This window comes from Acanthisitta chloris, unplaced genomic scaffold (genome assembly GCF_000695815.1).
Source record: "Acanthisitta chloris isolate BGI_N310 unplaced genomic scaffold, ASM69581v1 scaffold7737, whole genome shotgun sequence".
Taxonomy (NCBI): domain Eukaryota; kingdom Metazoa; phylum Chordata; class Aves; order Passeriformes; family Acanthisittidae; genus Acanthisitta; species Acanthisitta chloris.
Window position 1 is genome coordinate 2,554 of NW_008684249.1, and position 18,370 is coordinate 20,923.

General features: G+C 49.2%; 1 protein-coding gene across 1 annotated transcript; it reads right to left on the reverse strand.

Moving 5' to 3' along the window:
* Window positions 1-4,168: 4,168 nt before the first annotated feature.
* On the reverse strand, window positions 4,169-12,798 carry SLC2A2 (solute carrier family 2 (facilitated glucose transporter), member 2). The gene is made up of 11 exons (XM_009079260.1): window positions 12,766-12,798; window positions 12,035-12,130; window positions 11,260-11,516; window positions 10,611-10,735; window positions 9,716-9,831; window positions 8,951-9,113; window positions 8,346-8,533; window positions 7,208-7,312; window positions 5,151-5,252; window positions 4,537-4,740; window positions 4,169-4,360 (listed from the first exon to the last, which is right to left on the reverse strand). Exons 1-11 carry the CDS (start codon window positions 12,796-12,798, stop codon window positions 4,169-4,171), a joined length of 1,581 nt encoding a protein of 526 aa, XP_009077508.1.
* Window positions 12,799-18,370: the final 5,572 nt, after the last annotated feature.

Below are 18,370 nucleotides of genomic sequence, written 5' to 3' on the forward strand. Positions count from 1 at the left end.
AATTACCCAGGGAATTACCCTCGGCACACACTGGGGATCAGAGGCAAGCAGTAAGTGCAGGAACACTGAGCTGGCAGGAGCTACTGTAACTCCCACTGGGAAGAGGGAAAGCACAAAGTAACTCCAGCTGTTCCCTCCTCCTGGGTCTGCAATGATGCTTGAGCAGTTTTATCCCACACTGATGATTTTCATAGTCACAGAGCTGCTTTCTCTCCTGGACAGAATACAGGGAAGAAAAAACACAGGGCACTAACTAAGGCTCAGGTCTGCAGTTGTATCTACAGTCTGTAAAATTTAAGGACTGCTGATCTCCAGCCAGGATTTATTACCCCTCTGCTGGGGAGGAGATTCCTCCCCTTTCAGCACAGCTTACTCAAGGCTGTGCCTCTGGGTAAAATTTACCAGTGTTGCTCCAGGCTATAGTGAAACACTTGAGCACACTTAGATACCTTAAATTAAATCTTGTGATTACACATTCTGTCAGATCCAGAACTGATGTGCAGCCTTGAAATTCCTCAGCTTCCATAGATTTCAGGGAAAGATAAGGGCATTGAACACTTTTTGCATCAGTACCTCAAAGACTTGGTCCTGCATATGTAGTACTTGGGTTAACTTCATCCTCATCAGCTGTTTGACTATAGAGGTGGAGGGTATTGCTTCTCAGTGATGAAAAACAAGTTGAAGTGAGGCAGAAAAATCTGGGACAAATTAGTGTGGAGAGTGTTAATGGGGCCAAATGTCCTGAGTTTATTGAATTAGGGAAGTCAAACTAATTTTAAAATGAAGCCCAGAGAGTGGGAGAGTAGATGTCATTGGCACAACAGGAGAGTCTTAATGGCTGTCATCTCAGCACATTAGGAAAACACTGTCAAAGCTCTTGCTGACAAGATGCTTTTTCAGGGATTATTAATTATATTGCATTATTATCCAGGCACAGTATGAGAACATATTTTGAATGTTAACTAAAATGCAATGACCATTTAGCTAATAAGTTTGACTTGGTCTTTAAATTTTCTTAATGATTAGCAACTTAGTAAAACTGTAACGGTGAGAGATAAAAATAGTGATTTGACAAACTGTGTCTCAAGAACAAATTTTAACTGGAACTCACATGTAGCAAGGACAGATAAAGTGTACAGTCCTAATTACCAGCCTGATGGGACAAGACAAAAGTAAACACATTGGCAGATTTAACCTACTTAAATGACCTCTTCTGCATTGTCATATGGTAAAAGCACTCTTGTAGTTCAGCACAGCATATCAGCTTGATCCTTTCATGGGGAGGACAGGGGGTCAGCAGCACCGAGCTCTGCTCGTCCTGCCCCAGGCTGGAAAGAGAAGACTCCCTTCCCTTCCACACAGCAGCTGCTGCAAGGAAGCATAACCTGAAACTCGACTCTCTTTAAGTGCCTCTGAGCCCCCAGGCAGATCTTCCAGGAAGTTCAGGAATATAGCTGTGGGTAGTGTTAATGTTGTGGGGTTTGTTAAACTAATTTATGTGCTGCACTACAGTAATTGGATCAGGCTTTCTGTTGTCATTCACCTAGTGACACAAGGACCGGCTGATCAGTGTTGCTCAATAAATAGCTTCTCACTGCTGAGTTGTTGGCAGAGTCACTGACTGATAACCCTCAGGCATTAAGAGAAAACTTAGCAGATGTGTAGCAAAATACTTTTGGACCACCTGTATGATCATCCTGGCTGTGCCCTCCTGGAGAGCAGCAGCAAATCTGCTTTGAACCCCACCTCCTCTCCCCAAATGCTCCTCCTGAGAGGCCCCAGCACCAAGTTTTAAGCTGCTTCTGCATCCATGCAAGCACAGGTGCTTCACAATAGGGTTTTACAGGTGGGCAGGGGGGATGGCTGGGGCCAAACACCATCACACCTCCAGTGCAGGTTCATCCCTGCAGAACCACCTCCCACTGGCTCCAGGGCTGCCTCTGACCCCACAGTCTCGCCTTTGAACCATGCATTTCAAAGGGATTTAACAAACTGCTGTGCTCACACAGCATTTACCGCCCGTGGAGCAAATGTGTCCTGCCAGGAAAACAGCTCCCATCTGGCATTGGATGTATGTCTGAGATGTGCAGAGGGGAAAAAAAGTCAACAGTGCAAGCCAACACATACCATAGATGTGGTTCATTGTCACTTTTATCTAACAGACATAGATAACATTGCTGAAAGCAAGAACCCACCTCTTTTTTTCCCCCTTTTTTTACATTCAGTCAATCCATTATAATATTCAACTAACTGCAGTAAACACTGCGGAGAGCTTCTGAGCCTGCCATGGCAGCTGGTCTCACCTGGGGGGACCTGTTTGCAGCACACAGATGGACAGTTCGACCCAGATCTGTGCCCAGCTCTGCTCCTCTCATCTCCGCCCCAGCCTGGGCCCTGGTTCCCAGACGCCCTGCATGCCCCGTGTCAGACCTGGGTCCCTCACTGCTGTAGCACATGACAGCATTGACCCAATTCTGCTGTAGTTAAATCCCAGCGGTCACTCCAGGAAAGCCTTGGTGCAATCTTACTGCATCAGTGCACACACTGGGGCCAGACACTCCTCGTGGACCTTGTGGCTGCACTTTCAGTCACTGGGACAGGACCAGAACTTGCTCTAGGGTCTTAATACCAAGAGAGGAAAGTCTACGAAGGAAAAAGTTCAGGCACATGGAAGGGAGCATGAACCTTCCCTAAAACTAAACCCATAGCAACAGGATGATCCTCCTTGGCCCATCAGTTCTGTGCTTTTCATTACCCTTGATCCTCTGTTACATTTTGGCCACTGCTTCAGCGGCAGCCACAGTGAGCTCACAGCGACCAAATGATGCTGATTCATCTCTAAATAAATAATGGGTTTCAATCCCTAGAAAGTAGCCTGGTATCACAACAAGGAACATCTTAAAAGTCAAGCAAACAGAGAGCAGGCTTTTACAGTGGTTCCAACATATCCCCCCAAAAATGGAAGAAGAATCCTTGGAGTTTGATTCTGACACATAAAACCGCCTCATAAAGGAGCAAAAGGAGCACAAAAAAAGCTATGGAAGCAGCAAGACATCCTGCCTGCACTTGGCTGAAGCACATCCAGCCAACAAAACCTAAGTGGTGAAAAGTGGGGATTGGATCAGTGGGCACCTTCCAGTTAACCCTCCAATACCCATTTCCCCTTTGGGTCATCATTAGTTGTCAGGGTACAGGCCGCCTGAGCCCTCAGCTGAGGCTGGAGGCTGTGGCTCTGAGCACTGTACAAAAGGAAGGGAAGGCAGGTGCAGAGGATGGGGAAGGAGGTGACCTAGTGATAGTCATACCATGGGAGGAACGGCAGCAGAACTTGAGTCTCTTCACCTGGGGACCAGGAGTGCCCAGGCCCCTTGTGTAGTCAGTGTTGTGCTGTGCCTTGTGCTGCGGCAGGGAGAAGGGAGGGAGGAGAGGCTTCCTAAGAGGAAGAAGGGGTAAAAATAGTCTGTCTGAAACATAAGGAGAAAAACGCCCATCAGCGCAGCCACAGTCTCTAAAATACTCCTTAAAAACGTTGTGATTGAGAAATCTTTGTGAGATCAGACAGCATTTCCATGATGCACAGACAGCAAGGCAAGTGAGGTGCATCCCAACCAGTTCAGGTGGGATCCATCCACCTTCTTCCTCTGCACAGGTAAGAGTAAGGAGGAGTTTGCTCCACCTGTTTTCCATAGCACCTCGGGTAATCAGTGCTGTGTGCTGGTGGCACAACTGTACTATCAATTGGTTTCTCAAGGCACCAGGTCACTCAGCTGAAGGAAGTAGAGAGCATGGGACAAAAAGTTGAAAACACGAGGCTGCAGTATCAGTCAGCTCCTCCTTCCTTCATTCCACGAGAGCGATGGCCCTGCTTTGCCAGCTGGTAAGATCATCATCCCACTGGGCTCTTCCAGCAGGGCATGGAGACACATGAAACATATTCCTCCTGTCCTTTCCCTGGCTCTTCCTGTAGCCCAGATGTACCAAGTGTCTCAGAGTAAAACCTGTGGCTGGGAGGTGTGAGCCATGGCAGCCAGAACGAATCCAACGGGTGGATCCTCCTGGTCTGCCAGCTGCAAGGTTTGTGTGAAATGAGACTTTTGCCCAATGTTCTTCCTGTGGCACTTGAAGGAGGTCCATGCCCAGTCCCTCCTCCCTGGGTGCCTGGCGATGTCTATGCCTCCTCACCGCCTCGCAGGTCCTGCAGCTCAGTCATGGCTTTGGCTGAGAGCTTCTTGCGGCGGAACACAGCCGCAATCTCCTCGAAGGACTTTCCCTTCGTCTCCGGCACTTTGAAGTACGCAAACAGGAAGAAGACGAGGAGCAGACCCGCGAAGATGGCAAACACGTACGGTCCACACAGATCCTGCAGTGAGGGAAGTCGGAACAGGGGACACCATCAGCACTGCAGGGGTGGCTTCTCCTTCCTACCCCGGGTGGCTGAGGTGCCCAGCGGGACTAGGAGATGGAGATCTGGCAGGCACAACCACATCCTGGTGATGGTGCCAGCCATTCTTCTGCAAGGTTTGAGGGATTTCTTACCGCTATGTACTGGAAGCACATTCCCACGATGAAGTTGCAGGCCCAGTTGCAGAATCCAGCGACGGCGATGGCAGCAGGACGTGGGCCTTGGCTGAACAGTTCGGCTACAATAAACCAGGGGATGGGCCCAGGCCCCACTTCAAAGAAGATGACGAAGAGGAAGATCGCGACCATGCTGACATAGCTCATCCAGGCAAACTGGCTCTGTGAGAGGGTGGTGTTTTAGTCCCAACACAACTCTTGTTAATTATCACCAATTACTTTAATTAGGCTTCTTTTTCAGAAATTCCTTACTATTCAGACAAGTGGGGACTGGACAGGAATAATTAAGGCTCTAAACTCTCATGCCAGGTGCTGGCTGGGCATGTGGTGCCTGTGTTGCTATTTTGCAGGAGTTCACAGCCATCAGCTCAGCTGTTCCTTTGAACCCTCTCCTCGCCTGCAGCGTGGCTAGGATGAGGCAGAATGGTGTTGTCTTTAATAACCAGGGTGCTCAGTACAGGAGGCTGCCCCTTATTTGGTGCTATACTGTGACAGGGGCTTGCACCAGTGGATTTTGATGGGGTCTTCTCTTGTTTGCACACCATGGAGAAAAGATGGAGAGAAATTCTTACCAGGAGGACAAGTCCAACTGTCATGGCCACGGCGCTTATTAACATGCCCATCAAACCAGCCAGGAACAGGGACCGCCTGCCTGCCTTCTCCACCAGGAACACCTGTAGAAACATGTGCAGCAGCTCAGTCTCTAGCACCACAGCTCTCAGGATCAAATCCATTAGCAATAACCAACCTATTACCACTGCCACACTGCCTTCCTGCTCTTTTAGCTCTCATGGTAGAGATTTATGTGCTGCTTACCAAGTATCAGGAACTCTGCTGGTGGCTGTTAGTGAGCCAGACTGAGCAGCCAAGGGCAAGGCAAGGCCACATACACTCAGAGCTCTGCATTCCCAAGGTCTCAGGACTCCCCACTGCTTCCTACACATGTATTGCTGACTGTTGACTTTCTCTCTTCGTTTTCATGATGAAAAAATTTCCTAGGTCTGCATTGGTTTAGAATCAGTCTTCAAAATGTAGCAGGATTCAGGTCACACCATGGGCCTTTGCACCTTGCCTATCCTCGGGCAGGGATAGTTGTCTAGCAGCTGGAGTCAGGATTGCTCCCGGACTCTTCTTGCTTCTCTGGAAACCACAAGGCTTAGCTCATCCCTTCTTAACAACTGTTGGTGGACTCCAGTCATCTCACCCAACTTTTGACAGATACCTGTCTATACCAGATACCCTGTGGGGAGATGTTTGTGCCTTCAGAGCACAGTGCAGCTGGTCTGGCCTAACCATACATGAGCCTCTGAGGCTGCCTGCTCCTTCCCCTCTGCTTGAAAGGACACCTTTAGCCAGCAGCTCAACTTTTCCTGCCATTACGGATGTGATTTATGCTTCCAAGAGACTGTGTGTTTTGCTGGATGCAGTTCATCCTGCTAACTTGTGAAGTTGCAGAGGGCAAGCCTCTGTGCTCCCTTCTCCCTTTGCCAAGGTCCACCCAACTGTCAGTTGATCAGGGTCTGTCACTTATTGACCAAAGCTGGTAATTTTTAAGAGCTCATGGCCAAAAGAAGCAAAGAGCAAATGCCTCAGGCTGCAAGTACCACAGCCTTCGAGCTGCACACTGTTGTGCCTCATTTCACAATAAACATAATGCTTTCTCCTCAGTATGGGGCCTGGGATGGATTTCCTTTAAATCAGGTTCACCCCAAGACCTCCTATCTCATGCATGGTGGAGTAAGGATGGTTTCCAGGGATGGGGCAGACACAGCTTCTCTGTGCAAGCTGTGCCAATGCCACACCACCCTCACAGTCAAGAATTTCTTCCTAATATCTAATCAAAACCTGCCCTGTGTCAGTTTAAAATGTTTCCTCATTGTCCTAAATCTCTTGGAGCTGTGTATTTCTGCCTTGCAGGCAGTTCTGTGCTGTGGTAGGTGAAAGTTCTTTACTCCCTGAGCATCTCAAGAGATGTGAGGGAAATGGGCTTGGCATTTCCTGACCTTACATTAATGGACACAATAAAAAACTGATTGCCTGCTGATAGGAATTGTGTTAATCCTCTCAGGAGAGATATAAGCGAAGGGAAAGTCTGTGGAAACAGAACCATCCTTTTATTGCTGCAGAGCCATGTCGAGATAGGATGTGGATAGGTGCTGGATTACTTTTATTGCTGTGGAATAGCCTTTGGATATCAGTCATGCAGGTGCTATGTACCTACAGAAAACAGTTTGAAAGATAACAGGTAGAGGTAGACTGTGAGGTGCTGGTTTCCCTATCACAGCCCCTGTCCTCTGCCTGCTCCCTGGGAGAATGGGACTTGCAGAATTGCAGCAACTTTTATTGCAGGCAACTTTTATTTTGGGGGGAAAATTTTCTCAGGGCTTCCCTGAATACAGTGATGCAGGTTCCACGCATGAGCAGTGCTGATTGACAGCAACAGGCTCTATTCCAAGGCTTAAATTTTCAAACGGGACTTGTCCAAGGAATGATTCTTCCCTATAGGGTGTTCAGGGTCAGCCCTTCAAAACTGCAAATCCCAGCCCCAGTTCCAGAATAAAATCATGTTTCAAAACCACATTGTACCTTACATATCTTAGTAATCTGGGGGGCAGAAGTATTTACTTACGGAGATAACAGTGAAGACTGTGTTCACCACTCCAACGCCAATGGTTGCGTAAACTGGTTGGTCAACTCCAGCTCTCTCGAAAATGTTTGTGGAGTAGTAAAAGATCTATCAAAATACATCAGGATGAAGGATTAGGCAACAGGGCTGGTGAAACTTTTTGTTCTCTTGAGGGAAGAGTTGCACTTGCTTGGCTGAGATGTGAAGTAATTTAATTATGATTAGTTTTTCAAGTTTTAATGGCTTGTTATAATAATTAAAACTGAAACTTTCAAAGCAGCCTGAGGGAGTTAAAAATCCTGTTGAAATTCCCCTCCCAAGCTACTGAATTTGCACATTAAAAGTGTTTTCTTCCATGTAGTCCATGTTTAATCCTGAAATCCAGATCACTAGCACCAGAAAAACAAATATCTTAATATGACCGAGTTTTCCCTGATTTTAAAATATTATCACTATGTTGGAATGACTCCTATTTCCCCCTCCCCAACAATAAGGCAATTCTGATCTGGTGAATGTTAAGGGCAGGAGGTGAGTGGGTGGCTGACCCCTAGGTGGGCTCCACAGGATGCTCATTCCTGGCTCAGCCCTGCCAGGCTGGGCATACCTGTGTGCTGCTCTGCCTTGGGATGTGGGAATGCTCCTAGAGTTTTGAAAGCCAGTGGGACAGAGGTCTCAATCTGAAGTTGCCACCAGACTTTCAAAATATGGGTTTTAGCTGATTTTGAAAATGAGGCTCTATGCTCTTGGGTTAAACATGGTGATTATGGTATCTCAGCATAATGCAAAAACTATTTAGCAACAAATAGCTAGAAAATCTGTGGTTCCTGGGGTGAGCACAGAGTCATTAAGGAGAGCAAACTGCTGGTGAACTCAGGTAGGTGGAGGGTCACAGGAGAGCTCAGCATGGACCTGCTGTGCCAGCTGGTTTGTGCTGAACTCCCTTCTGCCCTTCTCCCCTCCTGCCCTCCCAGAGTCAGCTTGGCAGTGAGATCCTCCGTCACCACCAACGGCAGTGACCAAGGAGCCCATGGCAGTCATGGGAAATACTTCTTTCACCCCTGCATGGCTTGGACAGAGCCAATGTCACCTTTTCACGCTCAGTGTGGGTTTCTTTAAAGCCAAACATTTTGGGGAGACTCACCGCGTTGATTCCCGAGAACTGCTGAGAGATTTGCACCATCAGTGCCACAATGACAGCCTGCCTGTATTTGGAAGAGGTGAAAAGCTGTCTGATGGAGACTCTCTTTTCACTAGCAGCTTCTTGCTTTTCCTTTTCCATCTCTGCAATCTCTTTCATTGGGTCACAGTTTCCTCTGAGCCTTTTCAGATCTTAAGGAAAAAAACCCAGATTGACATTTTATTTTCAGTGAGGGATAAGGAGTAGAGTGAAGACAAGAATCTCTCTAGCCAAAACTCATGGTAAGCCAGCCACCTGGACAGCTGTGTGCTCTTGCTCTGGCATGTCAGGGATCAAAGGTGTGTCTGCTTGGCCAGGGGCAGCAGCACATCAATTCTGTCACAGCCCTGAGACACCACACTCAAGTCTCATCCCTCAGCAGTGCTGCTTAGTCCCATGCAAACATCTCAACAGTTTTTGGTCCAGAGCTAATTTGTACCTCAGCAGCTCAGAGCACGGGATGGAGCAACCACACCGTTAAATGTGTGAGTCTCCTGCTTTTCCTTCTGGGTTTAATACTATGTATAGCATTAAACCAACTTCAGACAAACCCAGAATGTGTGTCTTACTTTTTTTAGCTTCCTCCACCTTCCCCAGTTTGATATAGAGGTATCGGGGGCTCTCAGGGCACAGTAAGAGCAGGAAGAACTGCAAGAGGGCAGCCACACCAGACAGACCGAGGAGCAGGGGCCACATCTCATCATTGCCCAGGAGAAAGTCTAGTCCAAGAACCTGAAATAATTGAGGCATGTTTAAATGGATTATTTTGCACCCTAAGAAATGAAAGTGATTGACCATTATGCATTTTGAAGTGACAACCTGGAAGAAGACTAGAGGCAAATCCCAATTCTCAGTCCTAACAGTTTGATTTCTTTAGTTTTGATGCACATTTACAAGGAGAGAATGAACAGATGGTGTGAAATGTCATGAGCCACACTTTGGATTACAGATGCTGTGGGACAACTCTCTGCCGGCTTTTTTCCCCACTGTGGTGACTTGGTCCTCCTTGGGACATGCACTGGGCTCCCTGCTCTGATGAATCCATTTTTGAGAACCTGCTTATCAGGGGTCTCATGCTCAGGATCCAGCCTGACACTGATGAGATGCTGAAAACACTTCCTCAGAGAGAGGAAAAATTGTTTGCAGAAGTATGCTGTATTTCTTAAGAAGTTGTGTGTGTTAAGACACCTCTGACTCAAGGCAGGAGTTTAACCCCAGTAGAGCAGATTGTTTTGCTGAGTTTTGGAGTGGAAAGGGGAACGACACCCCAGCGTATCACTGGGGTCTCCCTAACCTCTGAAACACCCTCTGGACACATGCACTTTCCTTCTTACCTGGCTGATGAGGATGCCCGTGACAATCGCGAGCTGGTGCAGCGTCCCCAGTGCTCCTCGCAGGGCCGTGGGAGAGACCTCGCTGACATACATGGGCACGAGTCCAGAGGAGAGCCCTGCACCGAACACACACAGGTGTCACCTCTTCTAGACCTCAGCTCAGCAGCCAGCAGAAATCATTTCCCAAAAGGGGAAGGAGGATGGAGCCTGTGTGCTGCATCCCACACCCCACCAAGCACCTTATGCCTGACTGGGAACCACCTGCACCTTGGAAAAGTGCTGAGATATCCTGACATCCAGAGCCCCAAGTTGGGAAGCCTTTACACTTGAACACACACCTAAGAGCATGGAGCAGAGATCATCTACTGGGAGAAGTTATCACAGGGCAAAGAGCTTTCTTAAAACTTGCCTTGAAACCTCAGAGCAGAGTGCTGTGTTTGCATATCAGTAACAGTGATAATGAGCTGTTATTTCTAAGCTAGTTCTAATGTAATTCCTTCTTATTTTCTGCCTGTCGTATCCTCTCTGTGTACAGTGCTCCTGTGCTGTCTGCTAGGCAGCACTGATGTCTAGAGGGAAACCTGTTAACCAGCCTGGCTAATGATGTGCTGTTACAGCAGCCAACAGTAAGACCCAGCCTGGAGGTACAGAGCAACTCACTCCTTTCTAGGATACATAAAATAAACCAATTTCATTATGGAACCAACCCAAATACTTCTGGGACAAAACCTGAATCAAGAGGGACAGACATAGGGACAAGAGGGAAGCTCCCACCTGTGAAACCCCTTCTGAACTTAAACAGAGGTTAAAAAATACAGGAAACTCTGAAGTGCAGCCCTGGAGCCCCTAGCACCCTGCCAAGGAGCTGAAAGTGCCTGGCCCAGACTGGACTCACCGCAGTACAGCCCCGTGACAGCTCTCCCGGCGATGATGAGGATGTGAGATGGCCCAAACTTTGCCAGCCCCATCAGGAGGTTCCCAATGATGGAGAGGATGTTCACCACCAGCATGGCTTTCACCCTGCAAGGCAGCAGCAGCACAGCTCCTTCTGGCACCTCACTCGGCCAGAGCAGCCACCACGACATGCAAGTGGAGATATTAAGTGACTTAATCAGCAGCCACAGGGGGAAAAAATAATGATCCTGGGCACTGAAAGATATGGGGCAGGGGTGCAATCAGAGTAGTTAAAATTCTGTTATAAATCATATACATCCTGTGCAAATGCCATTCAGATGCTTTCCTCTCCCATTTGCCTGGGGAAGAAAAGGGGGAATTCAGAAGTTAATCAAGGCTGCTCATCAGCTGCTTGTCTGAAGTGCTAAAAGTTGCAATGAAATGTCTGATTTATAATTGTGGATTTTAATCAGCCAGAGCTCTGTGGTGGTTGGAACAGGATTTTGGCAATTTGTGGAGCTTTTTTTTTTTTAATAAATTAGGAAAAATAGCATAAATTGTATTTCTATAGGGAGGAAATGGTTCTGTGGGAAAAATCAAACCAAAAGGCTTGGGCTGTGGCACAGAGTCACAGCACACACAGCTCTCACCTCCCGAGCCTGTCGCCGATCCAGCCCACGGTGAAGGAGGAGACCATTCCGCCGATGGCAAACACGGAGACGGAGAGGGACCAGTACATGGTGAGGATGTGCATGGAGGCAGCAAGGTCTTCCTCAGTGTTGGCCAGAGGTGCACGTGTGCCCTCAGTGCCAGCCTGGGGGTCCATGCCATCCTCCCCAGAGGCGTTGGTGGTGTGTCTGTCCAGGGGTGTGATGCCCAGCACGCGCCCGTAGTGGGCTTCTATCACCTGTGACAGGCAAAGAAGAAAAACACTGTTAGCTCAGATCTATAACCACCCCAACCCGTTTTATTGGTTTTTTTTTTCTGCCCCAGGAAAAGCTTTTCATTGCAGGTTCTGCAGAGGGGAAATCTTGGGTTCCTCCCCAGCTCCCCAACACCCAGACCCCAGTGGGGAAGGGCTGCAAGGGCAGATACAGAGCATCCCCACTCCTAGGGACAGGGTGAGTGTGGTGTCTGGACTCGGCATCCACGCAGAGGTGCAGCCCCTCAACCTGGGCACAGGGACTGTGCTGCAGTGGAGATGGTCCCCAGCGTGCAGAGCCCTGCTCCTTTCCCTGGGGGTGGCAATGAGGTTCCTTGCTGTTCACTCACCCTGCTGCCTTGGCACAGGAACTTTATGCTGCAGGAGGTAGTGGCCAGGGAAGGGACAGAGCCCTCCAAAGGGCTTCTGCGAGGGACAGACCAACCTTGCTGCCCTGAAACCCTCATCCCTTGGCTATGCATGGCTTGGGAGGTTTGGCTTACCTTCTGGGGGGCATTGATGACACCCAGGCTGTAGCCATACTGGAAGAAGCCCAACACTGCGGTGAAGACGGAGAGGACCAGCGTTCCCGTGAGGTGCTGGGGGAGGAAGCAGAGACCAGCTTCACCCTGCTGTCCTAGTGCTGCCCAAATGTGGGGACCTACACCCCATCCCTGTCCCAAGGGACCCTGCTGCTCAGCTGTCCGGGACAGCAGCATCCCAGGCTGCTGCTGCTGCTGCACAGGCGGTTTGTCTGGCTCCAATGGAGAAGGAAAATCCCTGGGGATGGGCAAGCTCAAGCCCCCAGGCCAGAGCAGCATTCCCCACAATGAGCAGTCCAGCTCTCCCTGCTGTGCTGGACGTCCTGGCCTGGAGCTCACAGGGGCCAGAGCACTGCCTGGTATGGCAGTGCAGGCAGCAGCAGCATGCTCTGCCCCATCCCCAGCATCACAACAGCCGGGGAGAAAAATCACCAAAATGGTGATTTTCAGCAGCTCTGCTTCAATCATTATTTCATTACATCGAAGTTATCCAACGAACCAATGTAACTCTTAAAAATAAAAAGTAATCCCTTGACCCTCTTGCCCCTGTGCCCAGTGCACAAACATCAGAGAGCAATTAACTAAGGGAGGGGATTTTCTTTTGTTTTGGTCTTGGCAAGCAATAAATGCCAGTGCTCAGTGCTGGGCTCCTGCAGAAATTCTAGTGCAAAAATGCCACAAGCTATGGTTACCTTCTCTGCCTGCATTTTGCTTTTCTCATCCATCCCGCAGCTCCTCCGCTGTCCTCCCGGGAGCAGTCCCTGTCCTGGGCTGCAGAGTGAGGCGAGGGCTTGGGCAGGGAAGAAGGGACAGCAGGGGTGGGATGGAGGCAGCAAAACTGGCTGGTGCTCCGAGAGATGGGACTATATCAGCTCTGGAGTTAATGAGAAACCCAAGCCTTCCATGCGTTATTTGGCCACTGCTTGTCTCAGAGCAGCTACCACCAATCCCCGTGTTTGGGCACACATACGAAACAACAGGAGACCCGCAAAGACATAGAGTGGACCTGGGAAATTCAAATGATCCAGCTGCAGGGCTGGTTTGGGGCTGTCCCTCAGCCAAACAGTTGGGAATGTGACATGCCAGGAACTTGGGAACACTCTTCAGCCTGTTTTGAGATGCTCAACACCTTCCTTGGCTTCTGTACTGGTGTACGTACCGCATCACAAACCTCTTGCTGAATTAGGGAGAAGAAACTTCTCCAGCATATGTAGCAAAGCAGCTAGGAAGTGACTAAGTGTTTTATTTAGACAGAACTTAGCACCTGCTTTAAAATATGTGTATATATCACATACACAGCCAAACACAGATAAGCACAGATGTATACAGGTCTCTGTGTATCTGTACCCGCATGCACAGAGCTCCCTCAGCACACAGCTGTAATGCCAGGGCACACCTGTATGTGCAGCCTGAGATGGCTATATGTGGAGAGGTAACACATGGAGATGTAACAGCAAAATTACCCAGAATATTAGAATAACAGAGGGTTTTGTGAAAAAGCCTGTGGCAGTGTGAATGCTGAGCCTTTCAGCACCACGAGCTGACTGCTGCCCTGTCAAATACTGCTGATTCTGTGAAATATTGCGGATGCAGCAAACACTAGTGATGCTGCCAAATATCTTTGGCTTGGCTCACTCAGTTTTCATGAACTTTGCACATCTGCACAAGCTGGTCTGAGCTGGTCTTGCTCTGGCTCACTTTGCTGTCCTTGACATGGTCAGCCAGAGGAGCTGCAGGGCGGGGGTGGACGGTGGCATCCGCAGGGGACGTGCTGAAGTCTGAGTCTGCCAGGAAGGTGATTAATGCTGATTAAAGCCATTACCTTCCAGATCAGCCTCAATGGGTCCTGCAGCCAAGTTACAGCGACTCATTGGATGATGCTCTCAGTCAGCCAGGCTTCACATGGGCACAAAATGTACTTTCTACTGAGGAAGAACAAAAAGAAGAAAAACAAAGATGAGTGTAAGACCACTAATCTTTGCACTGGTCTCCTCCAGTGAAGTAAAACTTTAACTGGAGGATAAAAGTTCAGTGCATTAAGCAGATGTTGATTCCAGCCACAACACCTGCATTCCCCTCTCAGGCTGGTGTGGCTGGAGGGGGAGGGCCTGAGTCTGAGCTTCTTTAAGTTTTCCCCAATATTTGTCCTTCCAGCTGAGCTCTTTGCCCAGTGGTGTTTGTTTGCTCGCTGTGTGGATACCCAAGCATTTACAAGCACCGTTTCTTTACACTGTGGTTAAATGCCTTCACACAGGTGCCTGGCCAAGAGAGGATGATGCTTCACCCCCACTCTTCTCAGCCCTCTGGAGCTGGAGGGGTCAAAGGCCATCAACATACCAAAAGGAGAGAGCAGGGTGGCTGTTCCATGTCCTCCCCTCTGCTGCTTACAGAGCTGAACCCTCCCGTAATCCCAAGGAGTGGCTGGGGCAGTGGTGGTGTGGCAGAGGTGAACATCAGTCACCTTTCCAGGAGCAGCCTGGCCACTTCCATGGAAACCTTGGATGCTGGAAGCCCCACAGCCACCTGTGTCCCTCAGTCAGGTCTGCAGGTGAAAGGCATGAAGTTATCCCAGGGCTCTCCCCTTCCTCCCCAGTCTCTCTTACCCTCCCTGCCAGGCTGGATACTGTGAGCTGGTGCCAGGGCTGCCTCACTTCTCCCATCAAGGCCTGGGCTGATGCCAGCTGGGCTGTGACACACTCCACAGCCTGATCCCGGGCAGTTTAAGCACACCTTTAGCTCTGAGTGGCACTAACAGACTCCAGCCCCTGTGTTTCTCTGAACAGGGGCCTGGATGTGGATGTGCCCATGAGCAGAAGATAGCTTGATGGGAAAGGTCAGTGTGTGATCTGCCTCCCACTGCAGTCACTTCCCAAAGGGTCTAACTTAGCTTGGAAAACAGAATCACAATGGTTAGAGCACCAGGCTGGCTCCACCAGGATGAATGATCAGCCCAGCAAATCTCTTGCACATCTGACAGCTGGTTGTGACCACAGCCCGTAGGTGCAGATAGTGGCTCAGTCAACACTGACCTGTCCCATGGCTGGTGAGCCTGTTCAGGTAGTGGTGAAGTGATTGGTAAACAACAGTGCCTGCATTATTGCTAATGCTTTATATAAAGAATTAAGTGTAAGAACTGTGTATAATGTTAGGCAGAATCGCCACCCTTATTGCCTGCTCTGTGTTGTGTTTACTGTGATTGGTGTTGTTGATAATCTAATGCTCTGTGATAAAGGCAGTGGGGTTAAAGTTTATGGTTGGGCTTTGCTTTTGAGCAGCTGAACATGCTGTCACCTCAGTGGAATGAATTTAGACTCCACGACAGTGAGGCTTTCCCTGTGGCTGGGGTGATTTTCACACTCATTTTACTACCACTGGGTCATTCAGAGGCAGCTTTGATGCTACCAAAAAAAAAAAGGGGAAATAAACATCATAAAATTGAAAAAAAATCCCAAATCCAAGACAAAGGACGGTCTAGTCCACAAGGCTCTGGCTCTCCAGGTACGAGCAGGCTGATGTGGCACACCAGTGGCTGGCACAGAAAGATGATGACATTTCATCTGTTTTAACAAAGCACGGCAGCCAGGGCAGGCAGTGGTGTTGGGGCCACCCACGGGACAGGAGCTCCAGGCTGATAAAACACATTTAGGAGAGAATTTGGTGCATTTACAGCACTGCTGTAAAGATACTGGTGTGATGGCCCTGTCCCCACCCAGCTAAAACAGGTAGCATTAAATCAGGGGAATTTAATGGGCCCCTTCCCACTCTTCAGCTCTGGGTAGTGCAGTATCTCTGGGAAAAGAAAAACTGTGAAGCAAATCCAGCAAACCTGTTCTGCAGCAGGTCATGACAGCCTGGATGGGAAGTGGCAGCTCTGCAGCAGAACACGGGGCAGAACACAGATGCCACAGGACAGTAGTGGTTGCAACAGACATTCTACACCTGGAACCACATCCTTGGTGCTGAGGACATCTCTGCTGGATCCCCTCAGTGGAGCTGAGCCCAGGTGAGTGGCTTATCCTGGGCACCCCAAGAGGAAGTCCACCCCACACCTTCAGGAACAGGCAGATTCGGACACTCCTGGCCTAGGCGATGCTCGTGTTGAACCAAGTTACATAGCATCCAACTGTTGCAGGAGCAGCAAAGAACCTTATGTGGTCTCATGTTGAGACAAGGAATTGCAGCATAACTTCAACCATTTCCAGCTAACAGCACAGCTCTGGGGCCAGGGCCAGGGTGACTTTGAGCATCCCCCTTCTGTCCCAAGATACATAATATCAATCCCCAAACCATCTCACAAACAGAAAAATGCCATTTGATAATGATTCTGGAACAGGTTTGAAAACATTCAGTTCCCACCAATAGCTGCTACAGACTTACCTCTGAGCATCCTTTGCCTGGGAGTCATATCCAGCACCTCCCCAGTGCCTGCAGGGTGCTGGGGAGAACCTGGGGCCTTGCCCCAGCTCTTGGGGCTTTTCTTCCACTGACCATGACTCGTCCCTGAAGTTCATCCAGCATTTCACAGCAATCTGTAAATAGCTGAATCTGCAACTGGCTTGAATGACTCCTGCATGCAGACATTGCTTTCTCCTCCTGCAGCACTGCTTAGCTGAACAAAGTTCCTTTCCTGGGTCGTAACTCCCAGAAACAGGGTTTGTGGCTGGGCAGCATCGCAGGGGACATGTCCTGTCCCCCCCCACTCATCCTGCTCCGAAGCACTGCTCTCCCAAGAGCCTCCAGGCAAAGGGCGTCATGACTGGGAGCCCTGAAAAGCTGCTTTACCTCCACGTCCTCCAACACCCAAAGTTTCATTTACCCAAACATAAAAGGCATGGCTTAATGGTGAAGTTCTTTGTGTTTTATTGTGGTTGGCATCAGAAATGGTTTGCTCTGTGATAGCTCCATACACACACACACCATAGACAAGACTGTGGTAATATTGGTTTCCTGTGATTTTTGTTTCAAATGATTCTAAGACTAAAAGAAATACATTCACAAACTACCTTGCATTTAAACATGACTTTGTTCTATTGTCACTGTACCCAAAAAACCCACAATACAAAATCATCCAAAGCTCTGCATTTCTCACTTGAAGGAGGACCAAAACTCCCCCAACTAGTTATCAATTTGCAACATAATAGAAGTTCTGGGATTTGGTTTATATATTAACCGGAGTGAAAATATAAAGAGCTGGTGGCAATCAGTGTCCGTGATGGGACTCGTATGGGATTTGTATCCCAGTGCTGTTGTCCCATGGTTGTCCCCACACTCTGCAGGCTGTGCTGGCCCAGCAGGAGGGTGCCCAGTGCCTGAGGAAGGCATTCACAACCCACATCTCACCTGTGTTCCTCTGGACACTGCATCCCACCAGGTGTCCCACTGGCAGCAATCCCTGTGGCACTGCTTGGGGGAGGGAGGCTCACCCCATCCGGTCCCCACCACCCCACGTTGCCTCTTACCCTTGATAAAGATTCAAGTTTGACCAAGTCCTGTTGATTTAATCATTTTTTAATAAAGCCATCGTTACTGAGTACACCAAGATTGCCAGTTAAGCTCTCTATATGTCGCTGGAGGTAACAGCGCTGTGATCGACAGCGGAACGGAAGAAAACCCGAAACCAAACCAAAAAAAAACAAACCCCAACCGAAACGAGGTAGGTTAAAACCAGCAACACAGACCTTGTTATGCGACACCCCAACACCACAGGCGGCCATGCTTACAGCTACTGAGAAAGAAAACCCCAGATACGCACCGAAAACGGAAATCAACTGAGCAGAGTTTATAAGGACACGATTCAACCTGAACTAAACACACACACACGGTTCGGCACAGATGTTGTCTTTCACTGTATGTTGGGTAATTCCTAGGGAGTGGAGGGGGTGGAAAACGAGTAGATTCAGACCCTTGGCTGAAGAAACCACACATATATATAATTTTTTTTTAAGCTCTTTACAAGCCCAATCCAGCAACGTGGGGGACAGGTGGCTTGTTTCCCGTGGTCCCCATCCCTGTGCCGGCTGCTCCGCACGCCAGCGCCCGGCTCGGGGCTTGGGGGGACCAGTGCCCACAGCCAGTGCTGGCATCAGGGTCCGGCGCCTGCGGCATCCCGGAGCTGTCTGCGGCCACACGTCCGCGACGGGCGCGAGGCAACTCCTCCATCCCCCGACCCAGTGCCCACGGCAGAGCCCCAGGGCAGGCGGCGCCTCCGGAGCAACAAGAAATGGCACCTCTGTCCCTATCAAGACACACCATTATGTGAAGATCCATATAGAAATATGGATTGACAGACTTGACAAA